The 27,239-nt window shown below is 38.9% G+C and overlaps 1 protein-coding gene across 4 annotated transcripts in view; it reads right to left on the reverse strand.

Annotated features, from left to right (window-relative positions):
* The window catches only part of STAU2 (staufen double-stranded RNA binding protein 2), a 156,329-nt gene extending 129,452 nt beyond the window's left edge, over positions 1 to 26,877 (reverse strand). For 3 of the 4 annotated variants that reach the window (XR_011324046.1, XM_069779523.1, XM_069779521.1), the window contains exons 1-4: positions 26,618 to 26,877; positions 25,407 to 25,537; positions 20,206 to 20,365; positions 17,758 to 17,893 (exon numbers count right to left, since the gene is read on the reverse strand). Coding sequence is in view for 3 of the 4 variants with exons in the window: in XM_069779523.1 (XP_069635624.1) it covers positions 17,758 to 17,893; positions 20,206 to 20,365; positions 25,407 to 25,537; positions 26,618 to 26,816 (626 nt within the window). In the remaining variant the exon portion in view is untranslated. The remainder of the gene's footprint in view (positions 1 to 17,757; positions 17,894 to 20,205; positions 20,366 to 25,406; positions 25,538 to 26,617) is intronic. The other variant, XM_069779524.1, reaches the window with a different exon arrangement.
* Positions 26,878 to 27,239: the final 362 nt, after the last annotated feature.

Here is a 27,239-nt window from a genome sequence, read left to right on the forward strand (position 1 = left end):
AACACATTAGTCAGACACAATCTACCTTTAGTACACAGAAACTTTGTGTTGAGTTTTATCCTTTTTTACTTCCATGTCTTTATTTATACTTTCTTTTAAACTTTGTGCTAAGTCTGTGAATGTTTTGTGAAGTTAATGATGATTGCCCTTTCTTTTTTTTTTTTTTTAAATTGTTTTCCTGGGCTACAGACTTTGCAGTTCCTTCAAGCAGTATGACTAACTTAATAAAAAAAATTTACTCATGTTTTCACGATCACAGTATCGAAACATTCCTGAGTAAAAAACAAAAGGGAGGCAGATTCAGTGTAACATAACATTATCTAATGTGGAATCTTCCCAGAAGAATTTGTGATGACAAGACAGTAACATTGCCACATCACTGTATCACTGAATTCCAAGTTGCTCAATACAGACATTTGACTGAAATAAATATTTCAATATTTACTCTCTGCATGTACTGCTACTTCGTTTACCATTTGCAGTAAATAGGTATATCAACAAGTAAAAAACAGTTGCTCATCAAAAGTAATTAGAAGAAACCAACAGAAAGCTACAGACATTATAAATTAAATACTTTAACCATCACAGATTAAGCTAACAAGAAATACAGCAAACATTAAGCCACCTATGTAGCACTAGTTATAGAGATGCTTCCAAGCACAGTAAGTTCAGATCTCTGCTTCCACTTTTATTGCTCTCTCTCCCTCAGTCTAAAGCCTAAAAGTCTAGAAGAAGCACTCTTCAAAGTGCCAGAAAGGTCTCAAATCCAGCCCGAATATGTTTTTTTCTGAAACAACAAAAAAAAACTAGTGCAAGAGATATGAGAGGAAAAAAAAAGAAAAAGGCTAAGAAGAAGTAAAAAGAAAAAACCTAGGGAAAAGGGGATCATGAGATGAACCTTCCAAAGTACTGTACATTGGAAACTAAGATAGAAAAAACAAGTGAAAAACAACAATCAAAATCAAGAAGGGAGCACAGAACAAAATGTTATGTGCCTCTGAAGAAGTATTTTTATCTATCAACTGGATAACTGAGTAATGAAAATGGTCAACACAACTTCAACTTAATCTTGACTGCAAAAATAGCATAAATAATATAAAAACATAACAAGAATACTGCCTCCAGAGTTTAAGGCATTGGAAAATGTCAAGTGGACAACGCTGACCTGGAGATGGGGACTGGGGGGAGGAAAAGAAATACGAGTAAAAAGAAAATGTTCTTTTCTGTGACATAAAAAGAAGTACAATAAGAATAAAAGGGAAAACATAATGAAGCTGTGATGTACACTGTATACTTAGAGGTTAAAGCAGACATCCAGAAGACAAACATCTCAAACTCTTATCTACTTCAGCTCATAAAATTTCCCATGAACTGTATTACTCACTAATCCTTACAAGCATGCAGAGTGGTTACTGAGAATGCTGTCCAAATACCCGTTACAGTAAAAGAACATAAACAATGTTGCATATCTGACTACAATATCATTTTCTTTCTACATAAGAAACTCATGTCAAAAAAAATCATGTCACTTGCCAGCCTAGAGACTAAGCAAATGAGAGAATGAAGTACCTCATTCATTTAATTTTATCATATATTTATACTGGTAATATAATGCTAATAAAAATGTTACTAACAAAATCATCTCAGGCCTAGGGCTTCATAGGAATTAATTAATCTAAAAGTCAACAGAGGAAGAAGGCCCAAGAAAGTTCACAGAGTGATTTGCAGCATCCAAATTAATTTAAATTGAAATAACTAGTGTCTATTGGGCTATATTCTGTTCCCACTTGGAGGAATGTAAACATATGGACATTAAATTGCATGATCCTGAGTAAAAAATTTAACCTATCATTTTAAACTTGGCAATTAAAGGATTGAAAGTAAGAACAAACCGAAAACCCACACTTAATCCTGTCTTAACCAGCCACCTTTCAGCAGCTGAGTGCAGTTACCTGATGATGCACGCTCTCCTACCTCGCTAGTTATCATCTCTGCATCCTCTGAAAATGTACTATCATGGCCAGCTACAACTTCTGTCCAGAAATCTTCCGTCTGTTCCATCAGACTTGCAAAGAAATGAAATGTGACATAGAGATCTTGGTCAACTGGAAAGGGAGGGCATTTTGTGTTGCCCTGCACTGATCCTATCAGAGTGCTGAAAAAAACGTGGATGGCCTTACGAAGGAAGCTTTATCTACACTTGAGAGGGGAAGGGAAGGGGTCTGTTAATCATAGTGAAGTTTGGAAGAGGCAAAAAGGTCAGAAAGCAAAAAGATGAGTGGTGAAGCCTTTCAGTGCTTTGATTCTTTTCTACTTAAAAGCATAAAAAGAGCAGATTTCCTAGGGAAGCTTATTCATGAATAGCAGACATAATAGCCATTCAATTTTCAAACTTCAATGGGCATAATGGATTTACACCAATGACTTACAAATAAATATAAATTCATTTCTAATAAAAATGTATAGTTGATGCAATGAGAGTGCAATAGTAGCAGTCATCCATGCACAGTGCCTTGCCTCATTTGGTCCACTGAATACAATTTAGTACCAAATATTAATACAGAAAAAAATTTAGATTATGTTAGGTCAATATACTAAAATATAAGGTTGCAGACTTGCTAAAAGGTAGAAAATGTAGGAAATGTTTATAAGATCATGTGGAATTGTACTCTAGAAAGCAGGGACTCCAAAAAGACTTGGAGGATAGAGATACCAAGCACTGTTAGAATACAATCATAGAATCATTTAGGTTGGAAAAGACCTTTAAGATCATCAGATCCAATCATAAATCTCACTGCCAAGTCCACCACTAAACCATGTCCCTAAGCACCACATCTACACATCTTTTAAATACCTCCAGGGATGGTGACTCAACCACTTCCCTGGCCAGCCTGTTCCAATACCTGACAAACATTTCAGCAGAGAAATTTTTCCTAATACCCAGTCTAAACCACCCCTGGTACAACTTGAGGACTTTTGCTCTCATCCTATCACTTGCTACCTGGGAGAAGAGACCAACACTCACTTCACTACAACCTTTTTCAGGTAGTTGTAGAGAGCGGTAAGGTCTCCCCTCAGCCTCCTCTTCTCCAGACTAAACAGCCTCAGCTCCCTCAGCCGCTCCTTGTAAGACTTGTGCTCCAGGCCCTTCACCAGCTTCATTGCCCTTCTCTGGACACGCTCCAGCACCTCAATGTCTTTCCTGCAGTGAGGGGCCCAAAACTGAACACAGGACTCGAGGTGCAGCCTCACCAGTGCCAAGTACAGAGGGATGATCACTTCCCTGCTCCTGCTGGCCACACTATTTCTGATACAAGCCAGGATGCTGCTGGCCTTCTTGACCACCTGGGCACACTGCTGGCTCATATTCAGCCGGCTGTCAACCAACACCCCCAGGTCTTTTTCTGCCAGGCAGCTTTCCAGCCACTCTTCCCCAAGCCTGTAGTGCTGCATGGGGTTGTTGTGACCCAAGTGCAGGACCTGGCACTTGGCCTTGTTGAACCTCATATGATTGGCCTCAGCCCATCGATCCAGCCTGTCCAGATCCCTCTGTAGAGCCTTCCTACCCTCGAGCAGATCAATACTCCCGTCCAACTTGGTGTCATCTACAAACTTACTGACGCTGCACTTGATCCCCTCATTTAGATCATTGATAAAGATATGAAACAGAACTGGCCCCAATACTGACCCCTGGAGAACACCACTTGTGACCGGCCACCAACTGGATTTAACTCCACTCACCACTACTCTTTGGGCCCGGCCATCCAGCCAGTTTTTTTACCCAGTGAACAGTATGCACATCTAAGCCATGAGCAGCCAGTTTCTCCAGAAGAATGTTGTGGGAAATGTTGTCAAAGACTTTACTAAAGTCTAGGTAGACAACATCCACAGCCTTTCCCTCATCCACTAAGCGGGTCACCTTGTCATAGAAGGAGATCAGGTTAGTCAAGCAGGATCTGCCTTTCATAAATCCATGCTGACTGGGCCGGATCACCTGGTTCTCCTGTATGTGATGTGTAATGGCACTCAAGATATCTGCTCCATAACCTTCCCTGGCACCAAGGTCAGACTGACAGGCCTGTAGTTGCCCTGATCCTCCCTCCAGCCCTTCTTGTCAATGGGCGTCACTTTTGCTAACTTCCAGTCAACTGCGACCTCCCCAGTTAGCCAGGACTGCTGATAAATGATGGAAAGTGGCTCAGTGGGCACTTCCACCAGCTCCCTCAGTACCCTTGGGTGGATCTCATCCAGCTCCATAGACTTGTGTCTAAGTGGTGTAGCAGGTTGCTAACCATTTCCCCTTGGATTATGGGGGCTTCATTCTGCTCCCTGTTTTCCAGCTCAGGGGTCTGGGTACCCGAAGAACAACTGGTCTTACTATTAAAGACTGAGGCAAAGAGGACATTAAGTACCTCAGCCTTTTCCTCATCCTTTATCACTATGTTTCCACCCACATCCAATAAAAGATGAGGATTCTCCTTAGCCCTCCTTTTGTTGCTTATGTATCTATAGAAACATTTTTTATTGTCTTTTATGGCAGTAGCCAGATTAAGTTTTGGCTGGGCTTTGGCCCTTCTAATTTTCTCCCTGGATAACCTCACAACATCCTTGTAGCCCTTCTCAGTTGCCTGCCCCTTTTTCCAAACGTCATAAATTATCCTTTTTTTTTTCTGAGTTCCAGCCAAAGCTCTCTGTTCAGCTACACAGGTCTTCCCCGCCAGCTCATGTTTTGGCACATGGGGACAGCCTGCTCCTGCGCCTTTAAAATTTCCTTCTTGAAGAATGTCCAGCCTTCCTGGACTCCTTTGCCCTTCAGGACTGCCTCCCAAGGGACTCTGTCAACCAGTCTCCTAAACAGGCCAAAGTCTGCCCTCCAGAAGTCCAAGGTGGCAGTTCTGCTGACTCCCCTGCCTTACTTCTCCAAGAACCGAAAACTATCATTTCATGATCACTATGCCCAAGACAGCCTCCAACCATCACCCACAAGTCCTTCTCTGTTTGCAAACAACAGGACCAGTGGGGTGCCTTCTCTAGTTGGCTCTCTCGTCAACTATGTCAGGAAGTTATCTTCCACATGCTCCAGGAACTCCAAGACTGCTTCCTCTCCGCTGTATTGTATTTCCAGCAGACATCTGGTAAGTTGAAATCCCCCATGAGAACAAGGGCTAGTGATTGTGAGACTTCTCCCAGCTGCTTATAGAATATTTCGTCTGCATCTTCATCCTGGTTGGGTGGTCTGTAACAGACTCCCACCATGATATCTGCCTTGTTGGCTTTCCTCGATTCCTACGCATAAACACTCAACACTACCGTCACCATCATCAAGCTCTAGACAGTCAAGCACTCCCTAACATACAGGGCTACCCCACCGCCCCTCCTTCCTTGCCTATCCCTTCTGAAGAGTTTAATCTCCTTCTGTTGATCATATGTGTATCTGAAATGGTTATGATGACCTTTGACTTAGTAAACAAGGTCAGTTACCTTTATTGAACGGAACTAAGGCTCAGCTGCTGATGTCCACCCCCTTAAGAATTCCCATTTCTGTTTCACTGACACTAATGTCAGACTTGAATCTAAATCAGTAAGATGATTAGACTCCACTTTCTCCTCTTTTGTCATGGAAAAGAGCCTCAAAGCTAAGAGAGTTTTGAGCTGGTTTTTTTTCTAAAGATGATTTCCCTTTTGATCACAACACTGGGGGATTCAGCCCCATTTCAGTGAAACAAATCATCCAAACAAATCATGGTGCCAAAATACATGATGCTGTGAACACAGCTATCCTTTCTGTGATGATAACCAACTTAAACTGGCATTCCTCTTTAAAATATCCTAAAAAGACAAGCATCTTCAGAAGAACCTGGGAATTAGCATTTCGGAAGAGGTGGTAACTATACTTTCTTTCACAGAACACAAGCTGCCACGAAAATCACTACTGTAGAGAAGACCTGAAGAGAAACTATAACACAGTGGTTGCTGGTGAGAAATTCTGTATTCAGACTCCATATATTCTGTTATGAAAGAATCTTGAAAACCTTTCTTGAGAAAATTTAATACTTCCTCAATCTGTGGCAGAACTTTCAGTTCAAAAGGGACAAAGACCTTGGACTAGGAGAGAGTACAATTCCAGTCAGACCTTACTGAGTTATAATCTGTCAAAAATCAGCCACTAACCTTTCTGCTTGCTTCCCTCAGGAAAATTATGACAGCCTCTCAAACTAACATTTGAGCTCTAACAGGAGTTCATCTATGTCATTACCAAAAAAGCATGCAAAGGAAAGAGAATGTATTTACTGGTAACTAATGTTCAGGTTCTGGAAGAACATATTTACTGGTAACGAATGTTCAGGTTCTGGACACAGCTGAAAGGCTGTAACAAGAAAGGAGGCCACCTAGGCTTGCTTCCATTGAACCCACTATCTCACAGGTCTCTCAACTGAAATATCCACAGTTCAGCAGAGGTACAGGGAAAAAGATAAGGGTCAATAAAAAGCTAACTGTGGAAAGAAAGAAATACACCAAAAATGTTCCTGCTTCTGGACGAGCAAGCTGAATCAGTGCTTATTTTTATGCACACCAACAACGCTAGTCTTCTGTCCATATCCTGAAAGTAAAGCTGCCTTAATCAGGTCTAGAGAAAGGGCACCCAGTGAGTTCAAAGCCAACAGACTGAAGAGATTCACAAGGTGCTGGTGCAGGCCATTGGCTCTGAAAATCTTTCAATCAGAAGGTTTACAGAAACTCTCCCAAGTGGAAAAACAGTGTTGAAAGACAGACATTAAGAAACGAAAGATGAGGAGGATCTGTATTTCACCTCTTTATGCTTTCAGCCTAAGTGAGAATGAGACAAGTCATGGCTGACACTTGGAGACACAGATCTGGAGCCAAATGTACCTTCTCCAGAGCAGATAAAGATGTGAGGAAGTTGAAAACCCAAAGAAAAGAACCCTGTCCACTGAAGGAAGCTTCAGGAGAAAGCCAAAATGTGCGCCAAGGACCACAAAAGGAAAGGGCAGTCCTCTTAACAGATAGAGCAAGAAAGCAAGTGGTCTGGGGAGGTCGTTATATCCTGAAAGACAATGAAGAAAAATATTAATTAAGAGAAGAATAAAGTATTAGGGTTTAGGAGCTCCTCTGTAAATAGGGCCAAGAGGTCATTGACAAAACTACTTAACCTTGAGTGAAGACAGTTTAGAATACCACAATAGTGTAAAATGTCATGCCTTACGTATGACATTTTAGGCATGAAGAGTGATGAAGCATCTAGATGCTCTAAAGCTAAGGTTAAAAAGATTTTAATGGTACCAGATAAGGGTATTGACTTGAATAAAGAGACGCTGTACTGGGAATACTACCCACAAAGCTTACTCTCTATTTTGTCAGCTTGATTTTTAGTCTACGTAACATTATTTTAACAGCTGTCAATGTAATATTGTAAATACACTTAAGAGTGTATATTTTATTGATCCTTGATAGGTTAAATGCACCCATTAATGCAGTGGATGGTAGCGATAGGATGCGTCTGACAGAAGGATTACATGCATGCTGTGCTAGGACATGTCACCTCGCACCATTTTGTGAGCACTGTGGAAATTCACCATAACAGCGTGAGGAGACTGCAGAAAAATTGCTTTTGGACAGAATTTAATGGCGTCTATGGATTCTACAGCAGAATCTGGGTTTTCTGATCCCAGATACTCTATGTATTTTTATGATTTAGAACACTGTAGAAATTAAACATTAGCTGTCAAAAATTTTATTGCAGGAATAAATATCCTCCGTCATTTAAGGAATTTTTATATTTTTTTAAGCCAACCATACTAATCACTATTGTCTAAACTGATAGCTACTGGCAATGGCAAAGCTCATCACCTGCAAGCTCCCTCGCCACTGTTCTTTTGGGAAAACTATCTTAAGACAAACAGATGTTTCTGCTGTTTTAAACTAACAGGAAATGGACTGACTTTCTCCCTTTTCCTTTCCTAGAAACAAATACTAGCAAAGAAAAATCCTAGCACAGCTGTACTCAACACTTTCCTTATAACAATATGTCTGTGTGGGAGGCAGGCAATGAGTGGGAACAAACAGGCCAGGGGAAGTGAAATGTAGCATGCAGAAGATGAACACAAAGAATTCATTTAAAAGTCTGTGAGTGGATTATTACAACATAATGTTGATACACTAACAGGGTAATAACAGTGTGATGTACAAGACTTTGCTTTAAGATATGATCTGAATCCTATCTCAACTGGTAATGTACAAAACTGAATCAATTAACAGTCAGCAATCTCAATCCCTTCCAAGTGAATAGATGTTCAAATCATCAGAAAGCTTTATTAGTATGAACAGAGTGCAGGTTTGGTGGCCGAGTTGCAGCCTGATCTTTAAGGAAATGTGTTCAGGTCAAGCCTGAGAAATAAGATAGTATCATGAAATGCAGAATTCTTGCTGTCTTTGTATGGATACACCAAATATTTCAATTTTCACTGCTGACAAACTGGCACCTTTTACTCACACTAGATTTATATAAAAAAGGGAAAATGCCATTGAAGTTATTGCATTACAGCTTCAGTCATTATAGGAGAAGAAAACTTGAAGAAAATGATGAAACAAAACATTGCAGCAAACCTGGGTTTAATTGATTTATGCTGGAATTACGACATTTTAAAGTCATGAAAAGCTTCAGAATAGAAAAAGGCAACTTTTGAAAGAGTGCTTCTGCTGTGAAATTCTTGCACCAAAACACAAATTCATGCTGCCATCTAATGGTCTAAATCAGCCATTTCCAGCTGAACAATTAAATTGCTAATCTGAACAATCACTTGCAGTACTTTTAGGACTATTCTTTCTTTCCCTAAATTTTAACTCTCTGAAATCCATATCTGTTGTTCAGAATGAGATTACGGTGTATTTAAGGAGATATAACCTATTCTAATCAAACTCTTAATTTCTATTTCCAAGTAGTTTTTAGTATTTCTTCCACAAGGGTTTTTGCCCATTTGTCCAAAAGATTTGGAGGAGGGCAAGGAATGCAGAAAGGAGTTTTCGCAAAGTGAGTCAGTAAACATCTTTATCATCACACCTCTTAATCCATAAAATGCAAATTCTAAGGACAAAACTTTGCAACACTGACTGGAAATTCAGGCAAAGCATCTCTGACTCTTTCTGGCCTTTTTTAGAGGAGGGATGTTGTACCCTATGGCTGAAGTCTGAAGCCGACAACTATAGCAAGGTAAAAATCCCAGTGCCCACCCACACTGCTCCTGACCAAAGGGTTTATTCTCCTGTGACTAACTCAGCTTAACACAACAGGCTTCAGAACCAAGGGTCCACTTCACCTGGGGAGCGAGGGCACTGGTGTCCACAGCCTAACAGCTTTTTGGAGCAAAATATGACTTTGTTCAATCAAAAGCATTTCAGTACTTGCATGCCTGCCTCTCCTTAGAACTGTTATTACGAAGATACGTCCCTAAAGAGTTTGTTCTTCTGATACTTTTCTCTCCCTCTTCTCTCTGGGGAGAGACCTTCCAGTCTTTTCACTGAGATAGTCAGATGACTCCCACTATAGCACTCATAAAATTATTACAAATCAACATTCTTAGGATTATTTCTCAGAGTAGATTTCAGCTCTGGATTCAGATGCCTAAATTTAGTTTCTACACATTAACTAAATACCTAAGTTGCTATTACAGTGAAGCTCTGGAGACATCCCTATGAAATTTAGACATCCTAGTTTATGGCATGACAAACAGCATTCTAGACTAGTGACTGCTCTGACTAGACCTTCCACTGGTTATAATGGGAGACTGGGTTTCTAGTGCACAGGCAGAGACTATTAGAGAGGCAACTGAGCTTGGATCTCAATCCCACCAGCACTGTAAAGAATAGCATCTAGCTGCCTAAACACAAGCACACAGTACCATTTGAGATGCAGTTGTGTACCTAAGACATCCGCATGACGTGACACAGGACTGACCCACGAAAAGCACAAGTTTCCCATGAATAGCTGGAGTCCTGGTGGATTATATGAAATGGTATGATGACCGAACCCCCTTTTAGGGATTCCTTCAATTGCCTAAACTTAGCTACACAGGGCCATTTGAAATGCTCTAGGGTATCTTGCTTGGCCTTCAGCTGCCACTCTAGTAAAGGTCTCCTCTAGGTCTTCTGCCAAATCCACTGGTCCCATGTGGATGTCTCAAACACCCTACAATGTCTCAAGTGGCACTAGAGGCCTATCTTTAGGCAACATAGTGTCCTCACATCTGCCACAGTACATATGCTTGGGAAAAAAAACAATCTGCTTTGTACACAGCTGTGCCTAAAATCCTCCTCTGTTGCAGAAAGCCTCAACAGAAAGCCTCAGTAACTGGAATGCAGCAACAGATAATAGGCTAACCATGTGTCTAGAGTCATGAAAAGATTCCACAGAATAATCTGAACTTTACCTTTTCCAGGCTACTGGCTGATCTAATCAATACTAGATCAAAGTCTTTCAGATCCAACAACCCTTTACATTATGCACTGGACTATTTGTGCCTTAAATGGATGAGGCCTTCCATGCAGAGAGGGGTCTCCTGCCAGAAGGTAAACAGGGTGCTCAGACAGCATAGAAGGACTTCTAAAGGCCAGGAGAATTTCAGACTTCATTCTCTTTCTGTAAATTAGATAACTGGGTTGTATAACTGTAGGTGTACTTCTGGACATAGTCTCAACAGATTTTATGTTGTATCCTGCAGTACAACACACTCACATCAAAATTTGGCTGCCACAGCTGTTCTTTTGGCTAGATTTTTGGGTTTTTTTCCCCCATAGGACTATGTAAATTTTGTGAAACGGATGAAGATGCGTCAGGATTTAGATTGCATTGCTAAACACTCATGTCAAGTAACACTAGCCTCAAATCTGTTCCCTTTGATGCATGTATTTAATCTTTAACTCAGCATTTGTAGAATAAACAAACTTTTAATTTTATTCCATTCTTTCACCATACAATCTTTTATTAATCTGATGTGACGATTTTAGTAATTTATCCAATAATCACACAGCCTACTCCCTTTTCAATCATTAGATTCCAGAACATGTTAGTCCACTATGAAGCTACCAGTTGCAGATGTAGTTGGCCTAAGACTGGTCCTCAAACTTCCTTTTACTATACCTCATTTTTAAAGTGCTGATTCAGTATTTAGGGCACTGGTCCACAGGGCTGATATACATAATTTCAGGAGCAATTAAGCCCAAAAGCAAACAGTCCCATGCAGCAACTCAGTACCCAGCAGGGGAGCTACCTACCCAGTAGGTAGGAATTACATGCCCACAAGTGATGCCCTGCGCTTTGTGGCCAGGCAGCTTGGCTGGCTCCAGAAGAGGCAAGAATATGCTGCTTCTCTATTTCTCTGAGTTTGGTCTTGCAAACAGCACTGTAAAGAAGCATTCACTGACATCAAAGAAATATGTGCTCAGAATGACAGGGCTGTGAAGAAAAAGAAAAGGAGGAATGGTCTGTGCACTCTCCCCCATGCACTAGGGAGAAAGGTGATAGTCTTCTCCTTAGTCTGTAGTATACAATATACATATGCAGGAAGAAGCAACCACATACAAAATTAACATGAAGGCTCAGTGCAGCAGAAACTGTCAAAGTGCACAGAAGCTGTAGTTTATCCCAGGGATACTGCCACTTTGTGTGACATGCTTACAGAACTATCACACCATCCAAATTCCTCAAAACCAAGTAAGAAACTGCTTTTATGACTTTATTTCCATTCCTTAACTTGTCATTGTTTTTTCTTTGCTCCTATGCTTCACAAGTGTTTTTAATTTTGAAAGCTGCTTTTTTTTTTTTAATAAAGGTTTTTCAAGCTTTCTAGAATGTGGTGAGACATATTTTAAGGAATTTTATATAATAAGCAAATAACTTCTGATATCTCCCCGAAAACAAGGGTTGAGTTTTGTGATCTGTTTAACACTACTTTCCATACTAAAACATCAAAAGCTGCTGTTCAGTTTCTAGTGGTTTTATTTCTTGGCTGAAAACACTTAGTTTAGTTAAGTCTGTAAGATATCATTTCTGTTTTGTCACTTACAGACATTCTATAATTGAAAATACTGCAGGACAATTAAACTTCAGGAATTACTCTCTTCAATTCTAGTTGAAAAAAAAAACCCTTATAATAAAACAAACCAGCATTCAATGGCAACAAGGCAAGCTGGATGACCCTGTAGTCAGAATCGATATTTTATTGTTTAACTGCTCTACATGGTTTAAGCGTACTGCATACTCAGGGATGCAAGGGAGTATGGGTTCTAGCATTGGCTACAGATATGAGTAGTATGCACATGTTTCATCCTCAGCTCTGCCAGTATTTCTCAAACCTGACCCACCGTTTCAAGGCTTGGTCCCTTCCGAGTAGCGTGCCAGTTCTACTGAACTGTGCCAAATGGTGTGCTGACAAATGCGCAACCTAAATCCGTTAGCGAACAGTCCTTGAAAGCATCAGCACCTCCTTCTCCAGAGTCAGTTTGTAAAGCTCTTAGGTAAAAGAAGCCATACAAAATGCAATGTTCACCATTTTTAGCTTTTCTGTAATGTATATTGTTTGAGCTGAAAGGTCGTCACGTGCCTTTGTTGCAAAATTGCTCAAAACTCCTACTTGTGAGGCGTTAAATAGGTAGTATACAACTGGTAAATTTTGAGTGCCAAAAATGTTTTTTTCCTTTATCATAATCTCTGTTAGTAATATAGAAATCTTTGTTAAATAAAAAGTTGTCCAACATGCCTGGATTCAGGGTTCACAGCTTTTTTAAAAGCTCTGCCTTATCAGAGGCCATCAAGCTTCCTAGTACCAAACTTGCACGGATTTTACTTGAATAAAGAAAATCCAGAGAGGACTCCCAAGCTGTCTCATCAGAGTGAGATGAAAAAAGTTTCAAGTTCCTATCTATATTGCAAAATGAACTGCAGTATACAGATACTGAAACTACCAGAGACCTAATCCAATAAATTCACATGATTCAACTCAACATCACACAGACTTTATCAGCTTGGGTCGAGATGCAGTGTAATGGCAATGACCCAATGCTGTTAACAATCTAGCACATATTGCATTCACTAGCTTGAGTGAAGAGCCAGGCTAATACCTCCATACCTCATCCACTCCCAAGCTGGACTGTATTTTATCTACTTAACTACCCCTTAAGAGGGGAGCAGACTTGCCCTGCACTTCCTAACTTAGCACAGGAAGAGACTTTCAAGGCTAACACCTTACGCTGGTGTCACACACTGCCTTAAATGCCCTACTCTCTGCCATGCTAAGAGTTTTGCATTTGCAATTCTGTAGCCTGCCTTCCACTTGCAGGTCTGTAACCCTTCAGATAAGCTGCCTGGCCAGTGTCTTCCAGAGTTTCTCTAGCTGTATTTTTCCCTTGCTGTTCTCCCTGTGCTGTTATTCTCAAGGCCCTTCACCTGCAAATACCAATACGTTGACAGTGTTGTATCTATAGTGTACCATAGCCCTTCTCTCATCTGCCCTTTTCCTTTCTTTTGGCAGTAGCTTTTTGTATACATTACAGAGCCCAATAACATGCATGCACAAAGCTCAATAAGCAGCATTCAACACCTGCCCTGATGCAGCACTACCAGCATCATAAGCAGGAACAAGGAACAGGGAGCTTGAGCAGGTCCTGATGAAAACCACAGAATTACTATGGGAAAGTGTTATGGGGAAGATTTGCTGCATGGGAAACAACACACAGAGGAGGATGCTTGTCTGGGAGATCCCACCACTTCCCTTCCAAGCTGGCCACTGGGAAAACTTTCCCTTTCCCTATTTTTTCCTCTCACTTGTTTGCTTTCCTTTATTCCATGAAACTAACTTTCACCTTCAGTATCAATTTACACCATCAGCTACAGACCTTGCAAATGGATCTTTGCACCTTGCATGTAAACCTGTTTCAACATCTTCTGCGCAACACGCTGCCCATAAAAATATGTTCTACTGCATGTGAGAGTGTAGTTTTTCACACGCTTAAATCAACCTGAGCTGCCCTAACTTCCAAACATACATTCCTGTCCCCTCTCTGGTGAGGGCACAAGCTCTTGTGTGACTAGGTGAGGAGGTGTTTAAGTATAGTTGTAAGTCTAGGATTAACTTCTCCATTCCTTTCCCCCTCCAAATTGATTCATTTCCGAGCAGCTCAACTCCCAGTGCTGGAGCCAGGAAACTTGCAAGGACACAAAGCTGGGGACAAAGGACAGAGGAGGAATCACTGCCACCTCAACATAACTCATCTTAGCCTGACATGGAAGCTAGCCCTCAACTTTGCATACAAATAGCAGCTCTTAGACCACATTTCCATGAGTTACTGAAAAGGATCTTTTGTGTCACTTGAAACACTAGATTTAACTGGTCTAAAGATATGCCCTGGGATGAACTTAATGCTTTATTTTTTCCTCAAGCTATTCATCTTGCCAGAGTCAAAGTTCCCTAACACAATCTCCTAATCTTAATCTGTATCTTCACCTATTTGAAAAGCACATTTGTTTAAACAGACATCAGTAAAGGGAATTTAGTCACAGTATAACAGTCAAAACCAGCTTCCAACTTATTTAACGTATTTTGTATATTTTAATAACAGGTAATAATCTACAGTCAGAAACTGATGAAAATGAAAAATACTGATTACAGCATATTACCTGTGTTGTTTTTCAAATCTTATTTTTAAATAGTTTACATGGTCTGCGTTTACCCGGAAAACCCAACAACACTTATATTCTACTACCCAACTGCTAAAAATCAGCAAACAAATGCTACATACAACATGGCAGTACAAGATAATAAACGTAACATATCATACCATGGGAACATAACACAGTACTACAGCATGTGCTTCGTATTTGGGACTTTGCTCACTATAACAGATCCAGAATCTGTCTCCAGACTTCCCTCCGGTGCGGGTGGGTAGGAGGTGCACAGCAATCCTGACTGGCAGAGGAGCAGGATCCTGCGCATCGAGGAGCCGGCAACCCACGCTGCAGCCAGCCTGAGCCGGCGTGGGCTGTGCTGCGAGGCCCGTGCCCAGCATGGCTCACAGGACGGGGCTGTGCTGCACAAATTGCTCAGCCGCAGGACAGACTCGCTGCAAGAAGGGCCTGTGGTCAGCACCCCCTCGGTACCACCCGCATGGCCTTGCCTTTGTCTAACAGTGCAGCAAGAAGTTCTCATGTGAACATTGTTCCTGTTTTGACTGCAGCAGTGACAGAGTTGTCTCCTTGTAAGAAAATCCTGTAAGAGTGTGAATAACCGAGAAGGGGAGAATGTCTGCTGCGGCCAAGGTCTGCATGGCAGGCTGCACATGAGTTGCAGTCCTGTTCGATGCTACACCGCTTAGGGCTCCCAGCATCTGAAGAGGTGGAAGATTATCTGCGCTATTCTCTTCTTATACCATAGCTCTAATAAACAGCATTTTAAATGATACTTTACAGCGTCTAAGTGCCTTTCTTACTGGGATCATAACGGACCAGCACCTCCCAATGCAAAACAAGGCGATGCACTATTATTTCCAACACAGGAGTAGTCCCAAAACAGTACTATATGGCATCACTCTTCTGTTTCCTCTTTACTCTGGTATTCATGTGTGAGCCAGTGTATGCACAGAGGGTATGTGTTTATACAGACAGACAGGCATATCTAGCTAATTACTACTTAGTTATAGTTATTTATCAATTTACTAGCCACAGTATTATTAGCCATCCTGCATGGGCAACTGCACTCAAATAAGCACAACAAAGCAGGCAAGCACAGATTCTGGCCTTCTGTCCCACCCTGCATGTTTGTTTCGTGATCAGAAAAATCAAATGCCCTTGGCTACCTAATGTGACCAAAGAAATAAAGTTCAGGTACCATTTTACCCTACCATGGGAACACGGTTCCCATGAACGAAAGTTCCCAAAGAAGCAAACTTAAAGATTGCACTAGACGTACTAATCATTTTCTATGAAAAGAAATAAAATCCTAAAAGTTACCAACTGCTAAGTGTTTTGGGGTTCTGCTTCCACAAATATGTTTCAGTAACTAAGTTCAGATTCCAGAATTCCGATCTTATGTTTTTTACTAGCTTGCATTTTTCCCAGCCTAGCCTTTATATCTGTTCGTCAAACTAATCTCATTATAAAAGCAATTTAAATAAATGTAGGATTTCTAAATATTAACAAAACTCATTTCAGCACCATAGTTAGCTTTTTAAACTGTGACATATGTAAGCAGAGACTCAGGTCAGCAGCAAATAGAAATGTAACACAAGTAATACAACAATCAGGCACTGTTCTGCAGAGTAATGAAACAGTTTTCTTTCAGGTTATTTTTGTTTGTTTGCCTTTTTCAGTTCTAAGTATTGTTGCTATTAAAAAAAAAATCAGAATTAAATGTTGAAGACCTGAAGCTATCACGATTTAAAAATCGGGGGGAAAGTAAAATAAGATTAAATCAACTGAAATACTTTCCTTAAATGCTGCATTTTCATTTCAAACTCCTTAATTTTTAAACATTGCTGTAAATTCAATTTCTAATAAAAGAGTAATTTTGAACTAAAACATTTCTTCAGAGTTCATAAACTCATTCTTTTTGATAATTATGATATGTATAACATTAATAGGAAATCCATTAAGCAATCCTTTATAAGAAAAGCAACATTTTTCACTGATAAAACATGCTATTAGAAATTCCTGACTGTTTTGTTTTGGTTTTTTCCTTATTTTACAGATTACACTTGGTATCACTTTTGGAGCTCCTAAAGACCTGATCTAATACAGTCCCTCTGCAGAAAAATGGGGGGGAGGGGGGGGAAACCAACCCAAAACCAAACAAAAAACTATCTCAGAGAAAGAAGTTCTTGGGATTGAAAATTAATACATGTAGTACCTTAAGGTTCTCTCAGACTGTTGAATTAGATACAAACTACATTTAGTTCAGGATGAGCTAGAACAGTTTTTCTATGTGTGCTAAAAATGTACAAATACCAAAGATGAAGATGTTTCAAAAATTTAGAACACACTGAAGAATGAAATATCTGGATGCTCAGTTAATAAAACTGATCCACCCACATAAATTTTTAAACTTTCTAATCTTTAAGAATTTCATAGTTTAAAGACAAAATTTTGAGCACTGTCTTCTCAATAATTAGTCCAACTTACTACAGTAATGACAGCATTGATGGAGGGCTCTGAATATAGGTTTCTAAACTGTGAAATAAAGGATTTTTCCTAACCAAACACTAAGGATTAAGGAACTGAGATAGCTGACCAGGCAGAATGGTTAAAAGAAATGGAAACCTGAGAATGGTTTCAAGCCAATTTTCAAAATGCAGCCCTCTTAATTTTATATCCAATTTCTAAGAAAAGAGTGTTTCATTTTTAATGATACAGATTCTAATCACATGACACAACAGCAAAGAAAAGCAAAACCTCTCTCTGAAGTTAATGTTCTGCCTCCTCACTGCCATGGCTGTAGACTGTAACTCCAGTATGCACATTAAAAAAAATAGAAACAGTTGGTTTACATGTCTTTATTCCTTGTGACATGCTTAGGGCACCTGTTTTCTTTTAGAAGGACATAATGTGTGTTTCTAAATAAGGCTGCAGAGACTCTCCTTAGTAAAAATCTTAGGTTTATTTTACACTGAAAATAACCTAGGAAGTTCATAAAGATTTAGAACACATGGATAAGGAAAGGACAAAACCCACCAGATAATAGAAAAAGTACAAACCTCTGATTGTACATGCCCCGGAAATTATAATTTGCTCTGTAATTGGGAATTGGTTTTGGATCTAATGGCCTGTAGATGGCAGGCTCTCCTCTTTTCATAGCCAGACCATTCAGCTCCACTGTTGGAGTTATACTGCCTGCAAAAAACCCAAAGAATACATGTAAGGCACTTAAACCACAAAAGCAGGACTGAGATGAGCAGAAAAGAGAGAGCTGCATGGTATTTTTTTTCCCTTAAATTAAAAAAGCAGCAACTACGATTACATTTCAGTTTCTCTAAAAGACAGGAATATAGATGCCTGCTTAATCACAAGCAATGAAAAAGAACACTTAAACATTTATCTCAGTGCATTCTCTAAGCAGTTTCAGTAGATTAATCTTCACATATGAATGAGAAAGTCAGTACTAATATCAAGCTGGTTATTCATCTTTCCAACGTGCTTATAATACATTATGACACTTTCTGAAACTACAATGGTAAAAGAATACTGTCTCTTCCCACTGAATACCATGAAATAAAACCACAAATAGAGCAAAGAGGCATTGAAACAAGCAAGCACTAATAGCTATTACTGCAGTCATTTGGTAATCTTACGATGTTAGAAAAAAGTGTTTTATTTGCAAGACTTGAAAACCTAAGACTAGGACTAAAAACTAATGATCTAACAGGAATGATCTAACAAATTGAAAATACAGCTACTGGAAATCAGTGTCACTACAGCCATCTACTGGTGACATAATACAAAACCAGAAAGCAGCCAGCACTTGCCTACTTGCATGGTCTCCAAAATGCCAAATAAAAAGCTACACTGTGACTTCTTTTTTTTTTTTTCCAAATAAAATGTTCAGCTACAGTATTCTCCACTTGCACTGTTGTAAGAAAATCCTAAATGAGCTAAATGTACATTCCAATAAAAAGTTGTTAACATTTTCTCAAAATATTTTCAGAAGAGGTTCAAATGAATCTAGCCTTAAAACAGCTATGATGAATTTGCCAGTCTGCCATTGAGGCTGTATATGCCAAATTATGAAAATTTTTACGCAATACTTATTCAAAAACTTCTACCAACAACAATTTTTATATTTTCCAGAGCAAGGAATGACTATGAATTCAACTAAATAATAAAAATGCAAAACGTCATTTTGATGAGAAGATACCTGTGCACATACAATACATCCTTCTTAGAGCAAAATTACAGTGTTAAGTGATACAATTTTTTAATGAATTCTCTTATAGCCTATTTCTTTTGTTATCAGCTTTTCCCTTTAAGAATATGCTTAAAGCAAAAAAAAAAAAAAAAAAAATAGAAGCTGAGTAATACTCTGCAATGTCAAGAATGAACTCAGGGTCCGTTTTTATAGGGGTCTGAGCCTCCTGCTTTCTAAACAGCCAAAGACAGTGACTGTGAAGGACACAGGGCAAACCCACTGTCCTGGGTCTGGAGAAGCAATGTATTGATCTCCAAAGGAGCAAGAGAATACTATCGTATTGCTCTCAAAAAAATCCTTAACAGCTAATGCTCAGGATAATACTCAAAGCTCTAAAGGAAACTTACTCCTGCTTTTTTTCCAACACAGAAATTAACTGCAAAATTACTCCATTTTAAAAAAATGGCTGAAGACAACTTTTTTTAAAAGGGAGAGAGGGGCAGAGGGAAATAAAAAGTGAAGAAGGGAAAAGGGCAAGAGGGGGAAAAAAAGGAGTGTAAAAAAGAAAAAAAAAAGAAAAGATTACTTTTTTTCCTTGCAGTTTGCTTTTTTTTATATTAGTTTGAAATAAAGTTAGGAATATATTTCTTATTTATTTTATCAAACAAGACAGAACAGATCACTGAGCGCGTGGTTGAGATGTGTACCTCAAAAGGTGTTGCACGCATAGAAGGTAACTCACAGGTAACACCTCAAAATGAAGGATGCCAGACACCAATATACATCCTTTCTATTATTCAAACAACAGTTTCTAAAGACATATAAAAGCACAGGTTGCTATGAAGGAAAACTCACAATGCAGGAAATTACCTGTCACAGTTCTCATGCCAAATCCTAACCTTTTATTTACACTACATATGCAATTTCACAGGATTGCACTGGATAAAATTTCCAATTTCATTGGAAAATCAGCTAAAATAACTTTTTGGGAAAAATGTTTTACTATGTCAGTTCAATCTGGTTTTGTCCTGACTACTGTTGATCACATACAATCACTTTGTACACAACCAAGCCTTATCTAAATAATATATTCACTTACAGTTCAACCATTTCAGGTATGCACATTAAAAATTCTCCTGTGCAAACTCGCTAGAGGTTCTTCATTATACTATCATACGTACAAGACAGCTATGTTGATTCCCATCCTCCAACTTAACTTATATCTTGTTAAATTTATTTATTAGTGGTATAATATTCTAACACTTCAACAAGATTTAACACACAGAGGAAAATGTCATACCTGGATTATTATTAACATTGTTTTTGGGTGGTCTAGGCGTTGGTTTGGGAAGGGTAGTTTCATTCAATGCTTTGCTAGCAGCAGCATGTTGGGCCTTTTTAATACTGCTTCCTTCAGCTTCCCATGTCTGCTCTCCGAGAGTCAGCTGCACTGTGAACATCTTCAAAGACAAAGAACAGGTAAACACTGGCAAGAGTATCACTGTGCATTAGACCAATCTGTATAAAAACTTCCAGGGCTCAAGAGAAACAGTGCTCTCTTTTCATTATATTCAACTCCCAGATAACACATCTGATTCTTACAGAGATAAGTGAGTCCTTATCAGTGGGCAACATTTGGCCTTTCAAATGACAAAGTAAAATAGCGTAATTGTCCTGGTGCCAGATGGGATAGAGTTAATTTTCTTTCTACTAGCTGGTATAGTGTTATGTTTTGGATTTAGTATGAGAAGAATGTTGATAACACACTGATGTTTTCAGTTGTTGCTGAGTAGTGTTTAGACTAAGTCAAGGCTTTTTCAGCTTCTCATGCCCAGCCAGCAAAAAGGCTGGAGGGGCACAAGAAGTTGGAAGGGGACACAGCCAGGACAGCTGACCCAAACTGGCCAAAGGAATATTCCACACCATGTGATGTCATGCCCAGTATATAAACTGGGTGAGTTGGCCTGGAGGCGGGATCTCTGCTCAGGAACTAACTGGGCATCAGTTGGTGAGTGGTGAGCAATTGCATTGTGCATCTCTTGTTTTGTATATTCCAATTCTTTTTTTATTATTATTATTGTCATTTTATTATTGTTATTATCATTATTAATGTCTTCATTTCTGTTCTATTAAACTGTTCTTATCTCAATCCACAAGTTTTAATTCTTTTTTTTGATTCTGTCCCCCATCCCCCCGGGGTGGGGGGGAAGTGAGTGAGCGGCTACGTGGTGCTTAGTTGCTGGCTGGGGTTAAACCACAACAGTAATGTTAATGTCAACTATCAAAGAACAGAATAATATTTAAACCAAGTAAAAACTGCAGACTTATCCTCTGCTCTTGGGAGACTATATACAAGTCAGTTAAGACCACATTTCTTCACACATTTGAACGTGTTTAGTGACTTTACCTGTAGAAAAAAGGTAAAGAACACTACTTAAAAAAAAAGTAATTTTGTAATAATTCTGAATGGATATAAATGACTGCACACTCTTCAAGGCACCTGAGAATTTGGCCCAAAGAGTTTTACCCAGTGAAAAAATTTCTCACACGACCTGATTTCTGAAAATAATGTGTATTGTTAGGGCAGAGCCACAACTCAAGTATGTTCAAAAATAAAGTAAGAAAGAAAAGAAGAACTATCTTTTTGAAAGAAACTGCAGTTCTTTAATGTGGACTCTATAGTGAAGACAGGAACTGTAAAAATTCAGAATTCAGAAACGGACTACTGATAAAAACCACATATATTTCAAAACCTGCAATAAAGGATTATTACAAGCAGTATCTATGCTGTGCAAGTTGTGAAAATAAAACTCAATATATATTTAAGATATTAGATAGAGTCTATCTTCTGTATGATACATACATGTTCTGTTTAAATTTGAGCATCTAAGAACAAGAGGAGAAAGGGTAAGAACTCAATGTCTTTTCCATATCAATTCCATACATATAAGGCAGGATTTAATAGTCAGATACACACAGTAAACTAAGATATATCTACCTCAGAAAACAGGCTAACTACTTAAGGCAACATAAAGAAATCTACATATTACTGTGAGCAGTATATAAAGTAAAATTTTCATTTCAATAGTTATTTGCTCTATGATTTTTAAAATTATGTAAACTTGCTAGATCCAGGACCAGATATCTAGAGATGGGCATGATGAGCAACCTTTAAATTTGCCTTAACATATATTTTCATTTAGCATGTACTTGCAAACAAACATTTGAAGACAGGTATATACGTGCCTCCCAACTCAGCCCTATACACATGCGCACAGTGATATGAACTGAATGCTATAAATACATACTTGTGTCTTAATTACAGCCTCAAGTTTTGGCCTACTGTAATTTTCACAAGCACAGTGCTAGTCCCTATATCACACTTCCTATCACCATGTTGTTTTTTTCCACAGCAGTCATGGCAATTTCCTTACAGACAAGGATGAAGAGAGAAATAGTCTCTTAATTTTGCACTCTGTCAAACCCTACCCCCTCCTGAAAGCTAAGTTGGGTATTAAGAGCTAAATACCCATAATCATATAAATTATCTATAAACATGCATCCTTATTACTAAAAGAACTGAAATTTGATTTCTGGATCTGGAGTTTATATATTTTGCAAGAAAGTATCAGTGTAGTATTTTTATTGCAGGAGAATAAACTTGAATTTCAATAAAAATATGATGAATAATGGCTACTTATCTACCTACAGCTGTCGTCTTAGTGCTTAGAGCAATAAACAGGAATTCAAGATAATAAAGGGTTTGCTCAGTAAATTTCTATAGCCAGAGCTCTAACCTTCTCACTTAGCCCATCTGACAAAAAAACTCCTGCAAAAAAACACACACAGTACTCTAAGTGGGAATTTAATTAAAGGAATAAAACTGCCTAAAACCAAAATCTGGAGCAGCCAATGAAGTAGTCAAGTTCTGCAAGACTGGAGTTGACAGTTCTGCTACAGATTGAGAGGCATTTCTCACCAGTTTTCTGAGGAAGTTTGTATTACTTACATCCAACCTAATTTACCTGATGGCTAGAGAGCAGAAATGCAAAGGCCACCGCGCTTTGTGCCTTTCACTCCGCCGTGTCCGTAAGGTCAGTCTCCCTTAGCTCTAGTAATCCTTTCCTCCTCACTTTTTCTGAATGTAGAACCTTCTCTCCTTCTTCCCAGCCTTTTGAAGCCTAGTGTCCCTTACCTCTTTCCCTCTTTGTACCACCATTCACTTTCTTTTGCCACTGTACCTTTTGTCTCCTGAAAACACCATTGACATAGAAGCACAAAAGAAATGATCAATCTGACTAATGTACTCAAAAGCATTGTTTATGCTAACAAAGACTTTCTGATTTTTCTTATGATGAAGAATCCACATGGAGGGCAGGCTCCTAGAAACCCTAACTGCACTGTCAAGAAGCATCACTCCTCTCCCAGCTCCCCTGGTCCTAGTTTCCCATTTCACCCCAATTGTCAAAACTTACTCTCCAGAGACAACTAGGAAAAAAGTATATAAGAATTTGCTAGCATTTGTGATCACAATGCAGACAGCTGTCTTGTAGAGCATGTCTCTGAAAATCATGAAAACCACTAGTGGACAGGAACAGAGTATGTGTAGGAGGAAGGCAACGTGAGACGCTCCTTAAATGGCAAACGGCATCAGCAGTATTACATCCTTCAGGTCATGCTTTCTAGGACAAACTCAGCTCTGTTTCACAAATTCTATCAGGTATATCATCATATTACTAGCCAGACACTATACTAAACTGCTAACACAGTCATAATAATTTCTATGTCTCTGCTTTTTGTAGGTCAAAGATACACAAGTCTGCATAATCTTATTAGTATCATCCTTGTTCTTCATCCCCTTCCCTCCCTTGTTTTTCTCATTTGCTGCACAGGTCAAAATCAGACTTAATATTCTTTTGAGTCTACAGAGCACATATCTTTTTTTTTTTTTTTTTTTTTTTTGATGATTATGAGTGTAATTAAAAATAATAAGAGGTAAATTGAAAAACTGAAAAAATAAGAAGTCCATTGAAAATCTGGCTTTCAAAAGTGCAGCTAATGCAGGCTCAAGTAATTTCAATTATATTAGTTCCTTTAAAAGTAATAACAAATATATGTGAACTATTTCTTATCCTGCTAAAATTTGAAGTATAGTATGAATGTAATGTAAACCAAATCTCTTTACCACTGAGGAATATGAACTGCCAAAACCACACTTTTTGGTACAACCAAAGCACTTCCTATTTCACATTAATGGAAAAAAGATAACAAAATAAATATACAATACAACAGTGAAAAGTTACAGAAAGCGCAACAGATTTAACGTGCTGCAACCTAAAACCAACCAACCAGTGTATCCTGTGGTGCCAAATGTTGCCAGGAAGGGGAAGGGCACTTCCATTTCCATTTGCAATAAGGGATTCTAAAAGCTTGCTGATTCTCAGCAGCCCTGCACCTGCTGACATTTCCACCAGCATAAAGGATGCATGAACACCAGCCAAACCAGAAGGTCAGTGATTTGCATCAACTCTGCGCTAGCTAACAACAAAACACACAACTGAGAAACAAGGGGCAATGGCAGAGAGACAGCTCACGACTAGCTGAAACTGTTACTAATCTGCAGTGTGATCCCACTGTCTAACAGAGTTTTGCCACTCTAGAAATACTGAGTACAAAGCAGCTATTAATTATGACATTGTCTCTCTCAGTTTTTCAGGCTTTTTTCTCTTCCCCCAGATTGCTCCTAACTAGGGAGGAAATTCAAAATTACACCTGAAAATTATTATCCTGAGAATATCCCTCTGTGTTCCCCATCATACATAAGCATCCTAATTTGTACTTATGAAATGAAGTTGGATATCCAAATTAATATAAGAACTGACCAGAATTAACTGTCAGTTCATTAGAAACTTTAATGCTATAATCATACTAGGAGTCTTAGTATCACCGTAAATCTTAAAGTCACACAGCATTTAAAGGAAAGAACAGTAATATGTGCCCTATAATGCAAGGTCCAAAGATATGGTATCAATGCAATCAACTTTATGGACACAGAATCGTATCAATATGAACTTCAAAAAATGACACAAAATAGCTTTGTCGTCATTGGCACTACCATGAAACAAATGCAGAGGTAGTTATCAGGGACACGCCGACTGGGGAGCAAGATTCATGCAGCTTAAAAAGCAAATGCTCCATAATGATTAAGAAAGGGTGGTGATACCCTGGAAAGACCTTCACAAGGTCTTTATAGAGACCAACAAATATAAACTCAAAGGTGGAAGTCAAAGTAAGGTACAAAATGATCTACAGGGCTTCAACAGAAATACAGGCACACTTTCTGAAAGTGTAAAAAAAAAAAAAAAGAAAGCAAAATACAGAACAGTAAGAAACCCCTTACACTAGAAATGTGGCTGTGTTTGACAAGCACACTCTTCCAGACCATGACATTATCTGTTCAGCATTTAAGGTATGGCTCATCACCTGGAACTGTGACCTTACCTTGGCATGAGCAGGCCCTCTTTCATTCAGAAGCTTATACTGGGGTTGAATTCTATTGAAACGGGCTAACTCATTTACCAGACACATTGGAGTTTTCTCTTTGGGGTTTGCCATGTTATCTTGGAGAGGAGCTGTAAATAAAGAGTCTGTAAAGTTTTTGTGGAGAAATGTATTCTTCACAACTTTGCAAAGCTTTGTAAAAGCAGCAGCATGCTTAGAAAAGAAAATACTTTGGCTAAAAAATAATTCTTGCACATATGCTAAATACAATGTTTAAATACCATTTACATATTAATCATATGAGAATACGCATTTTACAATAACCATTTTGATTACATGCAATTTAAAAAAAATACAACTACTTCTTTCCAAAATAGATGACAGTGTAGGAGGACATATACATATGCTACATTTTCTACATCACCAAAGTTTACTGTCAGGAGTATACGGGTTCCAGGAATTGACTACTCTTTCAGAAAGGTTTCTTGACACTTTGAAGTAGAAGTGGATAGCATGAGAGTTGCCAGATAAATATAGCAGATGAAACCCTGTGGTCCTCACTTGCTTCTCCCTGCTTCTTCCCAGTGTTTTAGACTTTTCTCACAATAATGAAGTCAACCTCAGAGCACTCCCAAAGAACACCTTTCCTCCCCCTTTAAGGATTTTGTTCTGCTTTTCTTAGACTACTTACTTCATGTATACCGCCTTACTATTTTTTAACTTTCTGCTATTTCTTTTTCAACTTATTTGTATTTATCCCTAGCATACACTGTCATTTCTTGCTTTATTTTTTAGGATAACATTTCTGTATTTTATACCCAGTTCAGCATAGGAACTACAGCATTTATTAGGCTACAAAGGAAACATCGCATACTGCCAAGCAGTCTGAAGACATTCTGTTCTAGGGAAGAGAAAGACACTTGGAGACCTTCCTGCACCACTAAAACTTCTCTGTAAAAGATACACTCAGAATTTGACAAAATAGACATGTTCTTTTCTGAGCTTTTATATCATTGATCAACACTTCACTGCAGGTCTGAGCTCAGTTAAAGAAACTTAACTTAGTCTATTTAGCCAAAATATTGTTCTAGCGGATTTTTTTTTCCTTTATTTTAATCCTCTTTAAGACCTACCTTTTTTTTTTTTTGAATTAACAATTCATCAAAAAGATTCATTTGAACACCAAAGAAAATATACCTGGACCAACTTACCTGGTGAGTTGCTAGAAGGCGCAGGATCCACAAGGCCGGCAGTAGGACTGCTACAGCTGGCAGCAGATTCTGAAATGGATCCGTTCATTGAGGACGGCAGACCCAATGTATTTGTAGTTGTAACTGGTAGGGGTAGCACCATAGGGGACATGGTAGGTCCGGACAGGTTTGCTGTAGTCTGCATCTTAACTTGTGCCATTGCCTATCACTGCAATAAACAAATTATTATGAGAAGGGCACTTGGCATGTCAAATGATGGTAGTGATATTAACAACACTTCTTTTTTTGCTCCTGGATCTGGGTCACAAAAACATCCACAAAAGCCATGCCTCTGCACACGTTTTACTTCCAAACTGATGCACAGAGAAACAGAGCTCACAACCAAAGAAAGTCACCACGCGCCCTGACTCCAGGTTCTGTTGCTCAACTATGGGGTGATCCTTCCTGAAAGACAGCAGGAAGAATGATTATTCTAGAATAAAATTCCATATAATTATTCTGTGGATGAGATTAGCACCTGCCAATTTCTTCAAGAGAGGATGTCTTTTCAACAAACTGCCATAGCAATCTTTTGCCATAGTTTTTCCAGTAAAGTGCACACAATATACCAAATAAGGACATA

Source organism: Haliaeetus albicilla, chromosome 3 (genome assembly GCF_947461875.1).
Source record: "Haliaeetus albicilla chromosome 3, bHalAlb1.1, whole genome shotgun sequence".
Classification (NCBI taxonomy): domain Eukaryota; kingdom Metazoa; phylum Chordata; class Aves; order Accipitriformes; family Accipitridae; genus Haliaeetus; species Haliaeetus albicilla.